Source organism: Chamaea fasciata, unplaced genomic scaffold (genome assembly GCF_029207755.1).
Source record: "Chamaea fasciata isolate MVZ Bird 193981 ecotype frontalis unplaced genomic scaffold, bChaFas1.0.hap1 SCAF_3, whole genome shotgun sequence".
NCBI classification, from domain to species: domain Eukaryota; kingdom Metazoa; phylum Chordata; class Aves; order Passeriformes; family Sylviidae; genus Chamaea; species Chamaea fasciata.
Genome location: NW_027094088.1, coordinates 3,120,075 through 3,137,898, shown reverse-complemented (window position 1 = coordinate 3,137,898; position 17,824 = coordinate 3,120,075). Strand labels below are relative to the sequence as shown.

The window sequence follows — 17,824 nt, the reverse complement described above, 5'->3', positions numbered from 1 at the left end:
CGGGGCTGCTCTCCAGGCGGTGCCCGGGACTTGTTGTCCCTGCCAGGCGGGGAGCGGGGCCGGGGGGGGATCCCGGGGCCGGGAGGGTCCGGGGGGGCCCCGCCGCCTCCCGCAGCCCCTGACCCCGGCATACACGGCGCGGCTCCATTGATCATCCCGGCCCGCCACCCCCTCCCTTTATGAGATAATGCAATTACAAACATCAATAAGGAGCTGCGAGGGGAATCATTATGCGGTGACAGTGATAAATGACGGTGCAGAAATAGCATGCTTTTTTTTTGCTTTTTTTTTTGCTTTTTTTTTTTTTTTCCTCCTCTCCCCTAACAATCCAGGGGCTTTGGGGGCTGAGCACAGTCACCAAGGTAACAGATGACATCCAAAATGGCACCAAAGGAAAAAAAAAAAAAATGAACAGTCTTTCTTTTCGCCTTTCACTCTTTTCGCCCTGCTCTTCCAAAAGAGTTTAGTTGGGGCTTTGGAAGCAGCTGCCACACAGGCATGCGGGTATTTCCACACGCATTAAAGGGACGGGGAAGGCTTGCTGGCTGTCACACACAAAGCACCAGCCCGGCCCGGGAGCTGAGCAGCCACCTCCAGGAGGCACCGGGAGCTCCCATTTCCAGGCTCCATCTCCCCCGCACCGCTCACCGCTCGTACCTGCCCGCGGCCGGGGACAGCCCGCGGGAAACCTTCCGTTCTCTTTCGTATACCAGTATAAACATAAATATAAATATAAATATAAATAAACATATATATATATATGTTATCATCGCGGGCGGCGTAGCAAGGTCAGGGGAGGAGATAAACGCTAATTCTGTTTTCCACGCAGGTTCAGGACCCGCGGACCGAGCCCTCCCTCTCCCCAGCAGCGGGAACTCTTCGCGCAACAGCGCCGGGGGTGGAAATATTCACAGCGGCGCGGCCGGAAAGTGTCGCTTCTGAGCCCAAAAAAGTACCTGTGGCTGCGGGGGGCACGGCCGAGCCGGGCAGGGCTGGCATCCCCCCGCCCCCGGGACTCGGAGTTTTGGGGATTTGAACAGCTGGAATTTGCTGTCCTCCCCCCCCCCCCCCAAAAAAACCCTATAGGAGGTGAGGGTGCCCAACCCAGCAAATCCCGGGCTGAGGGGTCTGGCTCCTCTCCTGCTTCTATGATGCGATGGAAGGGAAAAGCGCTGCGCTCGCCTTGCGCGGAAAGCGGGGCACCGCGCCCGGAGGGGAGGCACGAAAAAAGGAAAGGGGGACGCGGGAAATCGGGGCCAACACAAAAAAAAAATAATAATAATAAAAAAAAAGACAAGCCACTAAACCGAAACAATCAACACAGCGTCGCTAAAGGCTGCGTAAACTTCAGTCCGGCAGCGCGCAACATCCGCGCATACCGCCCCCCCCCCCCCACCCTCGCGTCACTCTCCCGAGCCCCCAAGAGATGGCACTCGAAGACGGCTTTCCTCCTCCTCCTCCTCGTCCTCCTCCTCCTCCTCCTCGTCCTCCTCCTCCTCCTCCTGCTGCTCCTGGGCAGCGGCAGGACAGCGGCGCTCCCTCCGCCCCCGCGCAGCCCCGCGCAGCCCCCGGGGCCGGGCGAGGAGCGCAGCGGAGCCGGGGCGGCCCTGCCCGGGCCCCTGCGGGTTTTCCCCCCCTCCCGGTGCGGTGAAAAGGAGGGTAGCTAGGAAACAGCGAGCGGCCCCGAAAAGGCGGAATTTCCAACGTGTAAAATGTTCTTAACGGAGCCATTGAGAGAGTGCAATAAGGCGTGAGGGGGAACTAATCTCCCCATTTAAATGTTTGTGGCAATTTTATCTAAATGAATTTTAATGCTAAACGAGGGATAATTCCCTATTTGTAACCCGTTTACTTCTCTTTCCTGTGCCTCTGAAGCTGTCTAACATCATGCGATGAACAATAACAATAAAAATACTGTCAAGGCATATTCTTCATTTTGAATGTGTTATAATTACAGCTGATTAAATGTCTTGGGATGTAATCGTGGGTTTAATTTGAAATGTGGCCCCCTCCAAAAAAAAAAAAAAAAAAAAAAAAAGGAAAAAAAAAAAGGTCCCATGGAGGAAGGTCTGTGCCCCACTTCGCTGCGGCTGCGAGGAGAAGGGACGCGTGTGCCCTCGCCTGTGAGAGGGCGGTTTGTTTTTGTCTTTCAAGAAACCTTAAAAAAAACAACACCCCAAAACCCCAAACACATAAAAACAAAACAAACAAAACGGAACAAAACAGGAAAAAAAAAAAAAAAAAAAAGCCAAAAGAGCGAGCCCCGTTCATTTACGTTTTGGCAGAAAAGTGTCATTACTCCGGCCTCACAAAGAAGGAGCCGGGATGTTCAGTCAGCCTTCTTGGCGGTACGGCGGCCCTTAAAAAACCAAAAAAAAAAAACGGGGGGGGGGGGAAAGGAGGAAAAAAAAGAGAGAGAGAGAGAGAGAGGGGGAGGAAGTCCCAGCTGCGGGGGGAGAGGACCCCCTTTGGTGGCTTGCTTCATTCAGGAAGGTCTGCACTGCCTGCCTGCAGCTCTGCCCGCACCCCTGCCTGCCCCTGCCCAGCCCGGGGTACCCCAGGGGACACACAGAGCCGGGACCCCCCGGGAATCTGCCCCGCAATGCCCGGGACGCCTCCCGCGGGGGGTGCCGGCTGCCTTGGGAGAGGCTGGGGGGGGGACGCTTTGTTGCATTATTTCTCCTTAATTAAGATATTTGTGTCATTTTCCTAGCCCCGGGAACCTCTATCTTGGGTTGTTTTTTTTTTTTTCTTCCATATAGCTGGGATTTGACTTGAAGCAAACGAGGTCTCGCAGCCTGGCACGGGCTGGCTGTGGTGCGGAAAAGCACAAACGTGGGAGGAAATTGGTTAATTTGGTTAATGAGGGTCTGCACCGGCCCTGCTCCAAGGGGTCCAGCAGCACCTCAACCCCTTCTTACAGATTCGCAATGTTTGCCTTTTCCTCCTTCCTTAGTAAGCTCAATTCCAGTAAGAAACTCAATAATCTGAACTAAACTATAATTTTGGAGGGAGAGGGGGTAACGCTATTTACAAATTTCTGTCCAATAATGCCCTACAATATTGCATTTATTGACAGGCAACAGTTCCCATCCTGGCAATTCACAGTGCAAGTTTCCAAGAAAGTTTCTTTATGCAGTGTAGCATTTACTTTTACATTCTTTAAATACGAGGCTGATATTTAAATGGCAAATGATAAGGTAACATCTCCAGAGCCAGCTGAATTTTGTAGCTGCTTGGCTCTCAGTCTGGGAGAGAACGGCTACAAATACTGCATGGGGACAGGAAACAAATTTTGCAAGCAGTGGAGTCACCATGACAAAAAATAATTTGTTTTTATTTTAGATTCAGATTTCATTACTGCACTCAAACTACTACAACTGGGCTTTGAGTTATTATACAATCCAAACTGTTTCAATCAGAAACTCTAAGACTCAGTGTGCAATGATTATTATTAATAATAATTAGCTCCTTGGTTTCTTGATAGAAAAAGGCTATCAACAAGCATTTGTTTAACCACAACAAAAGTATAATTAGCTTATCCCACTTAGTAAATCTGTATGCATGCCAACTCATACCAAACTGCTACTTTTACAAAAAATTGCAATAATACAGATCATTTTTCCAGTCCTTTTTGCACAAAATTTATTTACAATGTATACATAAATGCTCCATGATGGGACTATGGAAAAAAAAAATGCACACATGACCGATGTCTTGCCCAGAAAGAAAGTCAACATATTAAAAATAAATCTTCAGTCCATGTTTTGAGCTGCATAAAACAGGAAGTGATGTACAAGGTGGTGGTTTGCTGCATGGGGACAAGGATGCTCTGATGTGACAATTAGGCTTCAAATACACTGCCTTTTCCGTTTCCATGCTTCCTCCTACCAGTCTCCTTAAGACACTGCCTGCAACAGCTGATTAATCATTGTTGATGACTTCAGTTTTTCCCATCCTTCCCGATTTACATCTGTTCAGGCCAATTCAAATATGGTGAGTAAATGAATTAGACATGCAAATTCACGCCCCAGGCTAAAAGAGAGAGAGAGAGAGAGGGAGAGAGAGAGACAGGGGAGAAAGGGAGAGAAAGGGAAGAAAGACGGACAGAGGAGGAGAGAGGGGGGAGAGAGAGAGAGAGAGAGTGCGCATGGCTGAAATCCTAGGATAGAAGAAAGATTCTTCTGCCTGACATAGTTATTTTAATGCTCTAAAAATCCTGCAAATAAGCCCTTTCTGTCATTTGCAGGATAAGTGTAAGGCTTCTTTTTTTTTTAATGTAAGGAGGCTTCTGGAGGAAGTGAAGAGCTATGGAAACAACACACATAGTGTGGAAAAATTTCACATTTTTTTTAAAAAATCTATAAGAAACAACGTAATATGGATAACAGTATAATAGCATTTTACAATATTTCACTCTTTCGTTTCCTTAATGTCTCATATAGGTATTTTAGCATGTCCCCAAGAAGTTGACTTCAGTTGGTTGTTTTCCTGCTTTTTCAGGGTCCCTGTGAAGAACTGGAACGTCCCCTTGGTCCGAAGCTGACGCCAAGAACTCCATAGCCATCGCAGAAAAAAAAGAACAAATGTTTGAAATCTACCGTCGGCAGCCGCAGACAAACGTTCGTGGGGGGGTTTTGTTTTGTTTTTTGTTTTTTTTTTTGTTTTTTTTTTTGTGGGTTTTTTTTTTTTTTTTTTTCCCTTAAGCTACTGAGCATGAATGTCCATCACTTGTCCGCTCACCGCCGGCTCGCCGGGGTGGAGCATGGTGGGGCTTGATGCTGACATGGGCATTCCAGGGTGGGGTGGTCCTCCATGCATCATCATCGCTGGGTGGTGAGGGTGTCCAGGAATGTAGGTATGCATGGGGGGGCCATGACGCAGCTGAGCAGGATGGGGGGGCATCTGGGGCGGCGTGTAGCTTGGCTGTCCCATGTTCATACCCATTGGACTACCCCGAGACACATAATCCCCTGGCATACTTTGCAGCCCTGCGAAAAAAGAGGGAGAGAGAAAAAGAAGGTGGAGGTGAGTGGTGGGGACTGGCCGGGGGGTGTTGGAAGCCTCCAGCCCGAGGAGGGATGCGCAGTCACGGGCGCGCGAGCCCTGTGGAATCGGGAGTCTGTATGGACTCAACAGGAATGGCCTCCAGGTCAAAAAAAACCAACAAAAAAAACCACCCACGAGAACATCCTCCTCCTTCCAAACACAGAGTTTTTTTTTTTTTGAGATAAAAACGGCTTTCTGCTTTTATGGCCAGGAATGGAGATGTTCCTGATCTCTGGAAGCGTGCCAAAGGCAGAGTCAGCCTGAGGACGGCCAACGTCACACTTAGGTGGGCTCCAATCCCCACGGCCCTACTCAATCCACCTGCCTTTGCCTTCCCACACTGGGAATACGTGGCAGAGAATCTGCAGCAGCTAACGAGGGACTCAGGAGGAGCGATGGGTTAAATAGGTGTCAAGGTTTATCAACAGCCATTTATTTAGCTCTCCAGCCTGATCTCTTGGAATCTGTCCCAAATATTTGGGCCCATTCAATCTAGCAAGGGACATACATCACTGAACAAAAGGCCTCGTCCGAAGCCGAAATTGATAGGATTACTAAGTATGATTGGTAAATCAAACTCGTATTTTTAGACACTTTAAAAATATATACATAATCAATAACAGTTATCAATTATTTCTTCATCCCCCTTCCCGATCACCTCTGGCTGTAAATAAGGAAAAAAAAAAAAAAATCGGACGCGCAACCCCAGTCAAACATTTCAGTGGGTTTGGGAGAACAATAAGGAAAAAAAATTGGACCTAAAACAATAAAACCTCCTGCTTTCTGTGGGCCTCTGCCTTCTGCTTGGATTGCTGTAGCTGATGGGAACTGACAGATGTATTGTTTCGGAGAGCTATAAGCTCCATAATCATCAAGGGTGAAAGGCATACGCTATTGCTAAGTAGGTTCAATTGGCTTTAGTTCTAAGTAAGAGCGCGCCGTGAATGCGCCGAACACCTTGGAATCAGGTCTCAAGGCTCTAGCAATGAATAGCTGCTTAATCTAGCCTAAAGGAACAGTTTTGAACTAATGAAAATTGCTTATAAAATATACTGTACTCACAGCTCTTTAATCAAAAAAGATGATAATATTTTTTGTAATAACCTATTAATTTAATTGGTCACGAAGCATAAAATACATCATTTAAATTTAATTGACCCAGAAACTAAGAAACAATATTTAAATTAACTAAGCTAGAAATTTTCATGATGAGGTAATAAGGCTATTGCATTCCCAAGCTCAGAGGAATGTTTTCACAGCTAATTGTTAAAACTTAGTTTTGACTTGGGCTCAGAGAAGACTACTACGAAATACACTTGCCCTGGGTAACTTCAAACCCTGTGTTAATATAGGCTGGGGGCACAACAAAGATGCTGAAATAACTCTTTTAACTCCAGAAAGAGAGCAAGAGAAACAGAATGAGGCACCATTTAAACATGGTACCAAGTGTCTCGGTGTTTCAAACCACTTTACCATTAAAAAACAAAAAACAGAAACCCAAAAAATCTGTATAATGTGTTTTCCCCTAGAAAAAGACAAGAGGGGAAAAGAAAAAAAAAAAAACTGGGACAGTTTTTCTAGGCTTCCTTTGCGAGGCCTGCCACTGAAGATTGCATTAATGATCTCTATTTTTGTATACTGAATAAGTCAAATCCATTTGTCACACTGCAAGTGATGGCATACTTAATTTGGATATAGTCAATTAGCCTGGGCTAAGCTCCATAGCCTGCTGCGCACACCTCTATTTTGTATTCTCTCTTTTTCCTTTGCCACACGTAATCCCATTATGACGGACAGACAAAGAGAAATAAACTTGAAAAAAAAAAAAAAGAAAATCAAAGTTTCGTCCATTGCTTTCCAAAACGCAACTAAGTGAAGCCGTTGGGTTTAGCTTGGGGTTGTTTTCTTTTTTTTTTTCCTTCCCCTACCCCACGAGAAGTCTCCGTTTGGCTTTTTTTTTTTTTTTTTTTTTTTTTTGGTGTCTTGCAGGTTAGCGGGAGAAATGTAACTCATGCATCAACTGCGGTTAGACAGATTTATGACACTTTGGGGACATGCTCTTTTCCTCTCCCTGCGCTGCCTGCAGACCGCTTACATTTTGCAAATCAGTCTGTTGCCAAGGCGACGGGCTCCCCCACCTCTCCCTGGGCTGCTCCTTGTTTTGTCATGTGCTCGGGGGATGGATAATAGCATCAATGTATGGCGGCGTCGGTGCGCGGCAGCGTCGGCGTGCGGGACGGCGCGCGCGCGGGGGGATTTGGGAGCTGGGAAAGCTTGAGCTGAACCAGAGGGGAGAGGAAAAACCCAAAGGAGCCCACAGGCGTAGGATGGATGGATGGATGGATGGATGGAGAGGAAGGAACAAGCATGAGGCTATGGGCAGGGAGAACATAGGGGAGATGCAAGGAGACGAATATCCCTCGGACGAAATGAGAACAAAGACCTCGTTTGTACTTACTTCCCCCTGGCTTTGCCATTGGTTACCTAGGTGAAGGTTACATGTAGTGCCACTGCCCCTCCATGCCCATATTCATGCCCATTCCACTCATAGGTCCTAGAGGGAGATAAAAAATCCAAGAAGATGCCAGAAAATGAGCAAAGTCAACAGATAGCGCCAAAAGCCCCTTTCCAAAACACAGCACGGCAGAGAGGGTCCAGGACCTCTCGAGCGAGGAGATGCCTGGTTTCCCTCGGTGGTGTGGAAGGCAGGCAGAAGACAGGTGAGGCAAGGCAGGCAGCTGAGGCAGAGGGCTGAGGTGCGTTTTACCTGTGGTGGCACGACCGAGGCCACCCGTGGGTGGGTGATGCTGTCCCGGGGGCTTACCTGGCGCTCGGATGCCCATGTGCTGCTGGCCGTCCATCACGAAACCTCCCATTGGCTGCCCGTCGGGGTTATAGGGCGTTCCTTGACTTACTGGAAAGGTGCAGAACATTTCTTTTTTTAGCAACAGCCAACACCTCTTCTCACGGCATCAAGACACAATCCCCCCACACCCACAGGTTATCAAAAAGAGGGGAAAACATCAACTGTGCGAATTTAGTGAATTTAGCAGTTGGGCTAACAAGCGTGCTTGGTTTGGGCTGAATTTTCTCCTGCAAGTTTGGAAATGAAGTTAGCAAACTGAAATCCCTGAGACATGAGGAGCCCCGGCTCCAGCTGCTGCCGCTGCTGACGTCAATGCAAAAACCTGTAGAGGAGCCGGATTTTATGGCTGGAATAGTCACACTGAAATCTCAGTGTGTTAAATTACACCCTTGTGCCTTCAAAGGGCCCGGACCTGAACACATCCATGCCAGATATTTATGTCTAATGACAAATAATCAAATGTGCTTGAAGAGGAAGTGTGGCCCAGAGGCATCTTGGACAACGACGCATTCGGAGAGTTTGGCAGCGAGACTCGGAAAACAAAACCAACTGGGAGTAACGGGCTATGATAATCCTTGATGGTAAATACCCACAGAGAGCTCAGAGCCAAGACCCCAAATAGAACCAACATGTGGAAACTCAAGGTCTTAAAAAAAAATATATAGAAATACACACCCCCAAAGTAAACAGCAGACTCTCAGCAATCCCAGAAGAAGAGCCAGGGGACAAAAAGACCCCATACAAGTTCCACTACCTGAACTGGAGGTTTTCACTGTACATTAAAAGCCAGCTTCAGAAGTAAGCTGGCTTGGGTTATTAAAGCACATAAAGCTCTACCTCATTGAATGTCTTTGAACTTTACTGAGTCCCACAAGTGATTCTGACCCCTTTGCCCTTTTGACAGGTAATAAAGTTTACAGCAATTCCACACCAAGCCATGCACCAGGGAGTGGTCACAGGAGCAGAAAGAGCTGGGAAGGAAAACTCCAAACAACTACTCAAAAAAAAAAGCGCAAGAATAATTGGGATCGTGTACAGAAAGTTGGGTCACGGAGCGGAACATTTTAGTTTCCTTTTTTGACTTTTCAACGTCTTTCTTTTCCAGAATGATTAGAGTCATAATGAAAGAAAGCTGGTCGCATTTTAATTGTCAGTCACTCCCAGCATTCATTTCTCATTTATTTACCAGGTACTGGACCTCCTGGTGAATGGCTTGAGGATGGCTTTCGCCTGTGTGACTTGAATACAGTTACTACTGGGGACTTGCCTGCTCGATTGGACTGGTCTATCATGGGCTGAACTATTCTTCTTCTAGCATTAATAAACCTGCAAGAAAAAAAAGAAGGAAAGCAAATGGTTAGGGAAGGGATGTCTTCCACCCATCCCCAAGCCCTCTGGCCCTACCGTGGCGCTCTCCATCAGGCTGCATGGGGATGCAAATACTGCTAAAACCTCTAACCCTGATGACCTTTGAGAGCACAACCTTGGGGTTTCCAAGCTGATTTATGTTCGCCTGCTTTTGACCACAGTCGGACACTTCCATTTCATCCTTTCATGGGGGAATTAGCCGAGTTTTCAGGAAACAATGCCAGCAACGCTTTTCTCAATGCAGAATGGGGCACCAAAAAAACAAAAAACGTGTGAAGCCGGCGAGATGCTCGTGAGGGCATCTGCTACCTCCCCCCTCATTAGTGTCATTTCTGCCTTATGTCCTTTGACTTCTTTTTCCACTTTTTTTTTTTCTTTATCAAAACCTGTCCCTACCTCTTGCAAACCTAATTCCCTTTTAATGCCCACTATTAAGATAATGAACTGTGATGGCAGAACCCCATCAAATGAGGGAACGTCTGGACTTTTATCACCACTAAGTCACACTGCTGGGGACTTCAGAGCCATGCATTCCTCCTAGCCATTTCTTGGTGGGCTTTTTCCCCCCCTCCCTCTCTTTATGCAAAGTCTGAGGGGGTCAAGGCGAGGTCATAGCTTTACAGTAATTGAATTTATAATCCTGTTTTCTCCAGCTAGGCCTGACCATTTACAGCAAACATCTTGTTAAACTGTAATTACTGGACTACTGAAAATTCCCCCCCCCCGAACAATGAAAAGATCTTTGGAAATAACCAAAAAAAAAAAGGAGGCACAGTCATTTGTAAAAATAGCTGTCTGCAACCCCACTCCTTGTGTTTTTTGTAGCTCTTCGCCTCAGTTAGTCCTGCAATGCTTATTTGGAAATATTCAAAATAATTTGGAGCAAAACTGACTAAGGAGACAGATCACAAGTACCCTGGTCTCATCATGGTGCTGAAATCAGGAGGCTGGGAACCATGGCAGGGAACGTGTCTGAATTAACACCATTTGAAGAATCTCTCTTGAGACCTCACTCAGCAGAAAAGTTTACTTAAAATCCATTTGGGAAAAAATCTCCACTGAGACTCAGTCGCCACAAAGCTACATAACCAGACTTTGTGCTCTTTGTGAGAGAGAAAAGGAATAATGAAAATACGCGTGCCCGAACATTTACTAGTAAAGGAAGAAGTGTGGATGTGGGCTAAGTCACAGCACTCCTGTAAAAGGGGACAGGAGAGTCCACAAAGGAATACTTGATGCTTGTTTCCATTGCCTTTGCTTGGGGTGGCTTAGCAGGAGCTCTCCTACCACAGAGATAAAGCCACCAGGACCTTTCCACGGGAATCAGCTCTGCCCACCCATTTGCCTACACCGGAGGGGAGAAGAATAGCAAACCACTGCCCCATGCTGTTCCTTTTGCCCTCATCAAAGACCAGCACAGTGACTTCAGACTCCTCCTATCTCCCATTCCCCACTGACACCCTTTACCCAAACTCCCGCAAAAATTAATCAAGATGTTGTTGAGTCTTTATCCAACCTGTCTTGAAGGAAAGGGGCTCAATGGTACCAAACCCGGGTGCCAGTCTAGAAACCTTACACCTGAAATAGGTCATGTTTTGTCAGCAACAGTATTGGATCAATTTTTCTACACATTTCCAATAAACACCCCCTCTCGACTCGAGCAAACAGTGTTGCAAATCAGTTTATCATTATCTTGTACAAACCATGAAAATTAGAATCATGTGAGCAGAAGGTTAGATTAATTCTCCTTTCTCATTATAAGCACAGGTGTAGCACAAACACCAAGTGAAATAAGCAATTAAAAAAAAACCCCCCGTTTTTTTCCCCCATTAGCTGCCTTAGCTCCATGACCAATTAGAAAATTGTTTAATATCTGTAATCTGCATTTGCAGAAAGCAATTTTCACAGTAACCGTTCGAAGTAAAACAACACCACAAAACCTCAGCCCTTTTTTTTTTTTTTTTTGTGAGTCTGGCAAGGCTCTTGCTGTGTTTACTCCCATCCTTCTCCTGCCCCACTGCTAGGACGTGGGAGTGTGGCAGGAGGAGAGGGGTAGCTGTGAGAGTGGTCACCAAAACAACTTCTGTCCCAAATAAATGCTGAGCAACAGCCGGCATGTACAACCTCAACTTCACTTTTTCTTCCTTCTCCAAACTACAAGTACTTTAAAGATGAAGGGGCAGCGCCTCAAAATAATAAACTGTACTATATACAGTATTGTTTATATACTAATATACTAGAATAAACTATGCATCTAGAGTTTACCAATAACTACCCACAAGTTGTGCCTATGGTAAAACATAATCTCACCTGTTTGTCCCACGCTACCTGCTTTAAGAACACTTTACACACAGGTACTTAACAGTTATCTCCTTCCTACGCATTTGTGTTAAGTATTTTCTATAAGTAGCAATTCTGCCAAACAGCTCCGCGTTTGGATGTCTTTGGGGGGAATTCAGACACAAGAACATTTTCCTTCTGGGCAAAGTAATAAAATGACATTCTCGCTCCTCCCACTAGAAGTCAAACGGAGGTCAGCTCCCCATCCTTGTATCTGTTTAAATAAACTGGTCCAGCTGTTTGTTTCCAGGATGCCCTTTAACCTTCTGTCCCATCCTCCCTGCCTTTGTAACACAACGCTTTACTTTGCATTATAGAAGACTCCAAACCACTACGCATTAAAAAAAAAAAAAAAAGGAAAAAGAAAAAAAAAAAAAAAGAAAAGAAGAAAGTATTCACTTTCAAGTTTCTTCCTGCATCCCAAACCTGGAATTCGTAAGAACCTATCAGATTAAAACAATTAGCTTGCCTTGAGAGAGCACAATGCAGGCTGTGATGTTTATAAATCACATTTGAGAACTCTCTGCAAGCAAAACTGGGAGTTAGCTCTGGCTGCAGAAATACACGGGCATGTGGTTAATTTCTTCATACTCCCAGTTTTTTTTGTTCGAGAGAAGGGCCAGGATCTTTTGATCACTCTTTGAATTTCCAAAGTGCCAGGCTGATTTGAACGTCAGCAAAAAACAATGGAACAGAAAAACTAACAGGAATAATCTCCCTTCCCCTTTTCCCAAAATGCTCATATTCACCTATCTTAAGAGGAAGATACTCTAAAAATCACTCTAATCTTTAAATATTCAGAGAAATCGGGACCTAAAAAAGATATTTTCATACTAACTACTACTGAAAGGGAGTATTACCAAAATACAATTTAGCATAAAAACTTGAGAGAGATGTATAGCCTTACTTACGTGAATAAAGACCAAATCAGGCTCAAAGGCTTGCATGAAGTATTTTTCCCCACACCAGTGCTCTGAGTTGTGGTATCTTTGCTCTGATGAGGAAGGGTTGGGTGTTTTTTTTTTGGTTTGAGTTTTTTGCCTCAAAAGAGTTGGATCAATAGTGGCGAAACAACACAATATCCCTCAGTGTACAAGTTGCACTCAGCAAAGTGATGCCTTGGGCTGCCTTTTTTTTTTTTTGTTTAGTAAGGGGAAGGATCTGGCACGGAGAAAACATTTGAACAGTTGGGCAAACACAGAACTTCGAAGTATTTCCTAACTTTTCCAAGCTAACTTTTCCTCGTTCTTTTCAGACACACGGGGTTGCACTTTCTGCCACAAAAGCAAGGAAAAACCCAAGCAACTCCACCTGCGTAACCCCAAAGAGGAGGAGGAAACCCTCTTTTCTCCCATTTGCATTTTACTAGGATGTTTTCTCTTAGGCTTCTGGCCTGGGGTCTGTCTCCAGAGGTCACGGGCAGACTTCCCTGGTTGGTGCATGGCCGGTCCCAGGGGTGAGCTCCAGCCACAGCCCCGGGGATGCAGCAATCTGCCCCTGCACTCTGACCTTCAGCTTGGCCGCCCTGGCTGCCACGCACAAGTTTTGTTTCTTCTCAGCAAGAGGCTGCATGGCCGGTGATGACAAAAGACTTATTTTAGTTGGAAATTGGCTACAATAATAGCAGCCAGAGAGCGAGGATTTTCAGAGGGTCACCAAACTCTCGGAAAGGCACAGCTCGCTGGGGGCTCAGGTTACAGCCCGAGTGACATTTCCCGCACAGATCTGTTCTTTCTCCCTTCCCCTTGTATTTCACTTCTGTTGAGTGAATAAAACAAGACCTTCCTCTGCTGTCACGAATTTCCAAAGTCACCTTTGCTCAAGAATCGACAGAGCGATTGCGGGGACTTCCCAATTTGCAGCCTTGGAATGAAATTTTCCAGGACCAGCTGTCTGAAAGGAGATGCTGAGACTTGGCGCTCTATTGAATTTTTCTCTGCCCCCCAGCTCTCCTGAAATGAGGAGAGTTTCACACCATTACTGACTTCTGCTACTTGGAGTCACAGGCTGCTCCCTCTCAATGTTTGTCCCAAAGCTCTGTGTTTCACTAGCAGAGCCAAGAAATTCCCGAAAATCTCCCTGCCTCATTTTCTCCTTGAGCTCCTCCTGGCAAGCCAGGCGTAAGAAGAATGAGAAAACCCACATTACCTACAAACCCCAGAGCTGAAACCTCTCATGCCCCTCTGAAGGAAAACAGTGTCCCTCTCGACAACAAACAAATCATCATTTTTATAACGGATGCCAAGGCAAACGCAGCACTCCAAGCCGGCAAATAATTCACTTGTAAAACCAGTTGCACTCTTCTCTGCATAGTGGGATCCTCCACTTATGCAGCAGCAAAACAACATTCCCTATTCAGCACTTAATTCCTCAACGCTTAACGGGTTTATCTCTAATAAAACCAATTTAAATGGAAAGTGTGCTATAAACCAAGATTATTACACTTCAGTAACTGCTTTATTCCTTATTTTAACATATTTTCATTTTTTTTCCTCTGTGTTTGTTTTCCAGAGGTTTTTTAAAGAGTCAGTCAAAGAAAAGAACACACACCAACACAGAACTTACTTGACCGAATACTTTCAAATGTTTTAAAAACAGCCTTGAAAATAGCAAGCTGCCTCTGTAATTATGAACAGAAAAAATAACTGCAGGCTTTCGAATGGTAATCACATCTCCCCATCCCTAAAATGAGAAATAAATGTTAAAAGAGTGCTTACTGCTGTTATTAGAAAGTTCTGATCCTGAAGTCAGTTAGTGAGCTTAATGACCCGTAACTACCAGTCATTAGCAATCCATGCTCTCTGTACTCCCTTTATTTGTAAAGAAAAAAAAAAAAAATCCAAGACACTCGAGAAACTTTGTTCAATTTAAAGTCAAACCTTATGAAATCATGTTTGGCAACTTTTCTCGGTTTCTCCTCCTCCTCCTCCTCCTCACCAAAGACAGTTCAGGACTGCAATACATCACTCACAACACTAAATGGAGGTAGGGAGGGAAGAGAGTACAAGGGCTGCTCGCCGCCCACTCCAGACACGTAATATTGGAATACACTCCAAAGGCAGAGAGCCCCATCCATCAGGAGCATCAGAAAGATCTCCTGCAAGCTCTCCTCTTCCTCCCTGCTCTGCTGGCACGGCACCACCAGTGTCAAGGACTGTATGTGGGGCTGAGGGGCGTCGCGAGACAATACTGGAGAGCGAATTAAATAAAATACTATGCAAAAAACTAGTGATGAAAAACCACTAATTAGCTGACAAATTTGATGTAAAGCACTAATGAAAGCCATGTGTGGCTCCGCAATTTAGTTTCAAAAATAGCTTCTGACTTCAAGCATTACTATGTGACCCCACCAATGGATTCACGTTGTGCATTCAGAAAAGTTTGCTTTCAAGCAGGAGAGTGCTATCGAATCTCTCCCCAAGCCAAGTCTGCTAATGCAGCGAGCACATCCAGGGCAAAAATAGAAAGCAGAGAGATGAGATCAGGTATGTGCTCCTCGTAAGAGAGCTGGCCTTGCCCTACATTTTTGGCTGGCCCAGCATGCACCAGCTCCACCTTTAGCCACCTCCCCTTCTCCCCAGCACTTAAACTTGGGAGCTTGGCAACTCTGACGGTGCCTCGCCACCCTCGCTGGGAAGAATTTCTTCCCAATACCTAATCTAACCCGAATCTCCATCAATTTAAAGCCACCTCTCTTTGTCCTATCAATACCGGCCCCGTGGGACAAAATACAGCCTTGGGGTAGCAGTGAGCCTGGTGGTGTCCTCTGGACACAGAAGGGATGGTTGGTGGCTTTCTATTGAGCTGGGACTCTCGAGCTCCCGGCCCTGCTTCTCCCTTGGCCCCAAAGCTCCCTTAGCTCCATCTCTCTGCAGGGCTCATTGTGGGTTTCTTAGCTTATTTTGCCTGTTCTCCATCAGGATGGAGCTAAGGTCTATTTCAATGTATTCGGCTGGTTCTGAATGAAAATTGTGGAAGTGACTTGGCGGGGAGGAGTGAAGAGCCACTGTGCCTGGGGAAGAGCTCCCTGGAGATGAACCTTCCTGCTCTGCCCATCCCCTGTGCTCTTCTGCATCACAGGTGAGATGCTGTTGGCCTTCCCGGTAAGCTCTCCTTCTCCTCCTCCTCCCCTCCCATCCCTATATTCCCCACAAAAAAAAAGCCCAGCCAGCATGGAACATTTCCAGCGAAAATCCGGATCCGGTATCCAGGCGTCTCCCCGACGATGCCAGGGAGTCAGAGCAGCGTTGCAGGTCTTGGCTGCGCTGGGGAGAACTCTCAGCAACCTCATTCCCTGACACCACAACTCCCTGGGGGTGCAAGGCAGATGTAAACTCGCCCTCAGCAGCCAGATGATGTAAGGGGAAATCTTTACATGGCAGAGCGCCAGCGGAGCTGACCTCCCGTCTCTTCCCTGCTCCTAAATCCCAGCGCAGCTGTACTCTGCTGATCTCCATGTGCCACAATTAGCCTTTAAGGAATATGGCAAGGATTCATGTAGTAGAGCAGCACTAAGGCTGCTCTCACTCCTGCCTGGGACAGCACTGGCCCCCATGAAGCGCTGTGGGCTGGGTACACGAAGTGCTGGCAGACAAAATCCTGCCTCCCACAAAAACACTTGTAGCAGAGGGTGTGCAGGCTCTCTGAGAGATGCACATCTCCCAGCTCAGTGTTTTTGTCACAGCTCTGAGAAGGGTCTGAACACCAACTTCCCATCTGATCCTTCAGGAGAGCTTCTCTGGACTCTGCAGCTTGGGTCCTGATGAGGTGCACGCCAGCAGTGCAACTCAGCAGCTTTTCTCCAGCAGATCACGTCAAACCAACACACCAAGCCCCACTTGATGGCAGGGATTAAGCTGGGAACGGGTGAGAGCTGGCAGTAAAATACTGGCTATTTCTTTGAAAACATTCCTCCCCATTTCAGCAATTTAATGTCCTCTATCTACTCAGCATAACCTCTCCTTTAGGGGAATGCGGAGCTTGTGAGAAGCGCCTGCGGGATCTCTGAGCTTTCTCATGCCATACAAGCGCTCTAATCACAGGGGGTCCTCCTTGAGGTCCAAGGTTTTTCCATGCAGCAGGTTGCGAGCCTTGTCCAAACAGCTTTTCCTCCGTCCCCTCCCTCCCCACCCCACATACAGCATGGGAAGTGGAAGCTGTGCCTCGCCCTCCAGCCCAAGCAAAGGAAGAGAGGCTGCTCCCACATCTGGCTGCTGGTTTAAATATGTCTCCTCTCACTGAGGAGTGTAAGAAAGGACCTGTCTGTGCTCCTGGATGAATCCCTTCGTCCTCCTCATCCCCAAAAGGCAACGAGGGAGCATGGAATAACTCCACACCCCACACCAGCTCCTGCAGCCTGCAGGAAAAGGAGAAGCAAGCCCAGGGTGGCCAAACCAAAACTCTTGACAAGTGTCTTTGAGAGAAAACACTCTCAGGACCCTCAAAGAAAAAACATACTGAATATACCTATATGGGACCTGTGCTCTGCACATGAAACAGGCTTTGACATCTTGGGCTCTATAGCCCAAGACACTGGTTTGGGGTGTTTGAGGGAAGCTTTATTCCTGTGGTTGTGTCTTCCCCACCACAATGAAGACAACAGATCCAGGCACATTGATGTATTTTGTGTGATGTGGGCACCTGAAAAACTGGTTTGAATTCTTTTTCCCTTTTCTTTTCCCCCCCTCTCCCCAGAAACCACAAAAGATACATCTCTGAGTCACAGCCAACCTGAAAAACAACCCCACACTTCTGAACAAACTCTCAGTGCCCCAAGACATTCCACTTCAAAACATTGTTTTCTAACCACTACTAATGGCCTACTTTGTAATCTACTTTATCTAAACATAATTTCCCATTAAGTGAAGTGATTAATTTGGCTTATAATCCTACTACTGACAGCATTATATTCAGGGCAGAAGAAAAGACACCCTTGGAAAACAACACCAACAAAACACACACAGGGAAGTCAGAGGAATGTCAAAGATTAAAAGAATTTGTGAGACCAGGGGACAGAGAAAGGCTAGGGATCAACCCCCCGATGGTACAAACCACTTTTATAAACCAGGTGGGAAGTCAGATATCTCTGGAATAAATCTGAATTCAAAAGCAGCTATTGGTAGCCAAAAAAGACACACGGATTACAGTGCCAGGGCAGGGGGGAAAAAAAAAGTAACCCATGAAACTGTTACATGACCTAGA

The 17,824-nt window shown here is 46.3% G+C and overlaps 1 protein-coding gene across 2 annotated transcripts in view; it reads right to left on the bottom strand.

Annotated features, from left to right (window-relative positions):
- Positions 1-3,316: 3,316 nt before the first annotated feature.
- Positions 3,317-17,824, bottom strand: part of MEIS1 (Meis homeobox 1) — a 108,598-nt gene continuing 94,090 nt past the window's right edge. For both annotated transcript variants that reach the window (XM_066177754.1, XM_066177753.1), the window contains exons 10-12: positions 9,183-9,241; positions 7,874-7,963; positions 3,317-4,991 (exon numbers count right to left, since the gene is read on the bottom strand). In XM_066177754.1, the coding sequence (XP_066033851.1) occupies positions 4,708-4,991; positions 7,874-7,963; positions 9,183-9,241 (433 nt within the window). In that variant the 3' untranslated portion in view covers positions 3,317-4,707. The remainder of the gene's footprint in view (positions 4,992-7,873; positions 7,964-9,182; positions 9,242-17,824) is intronic.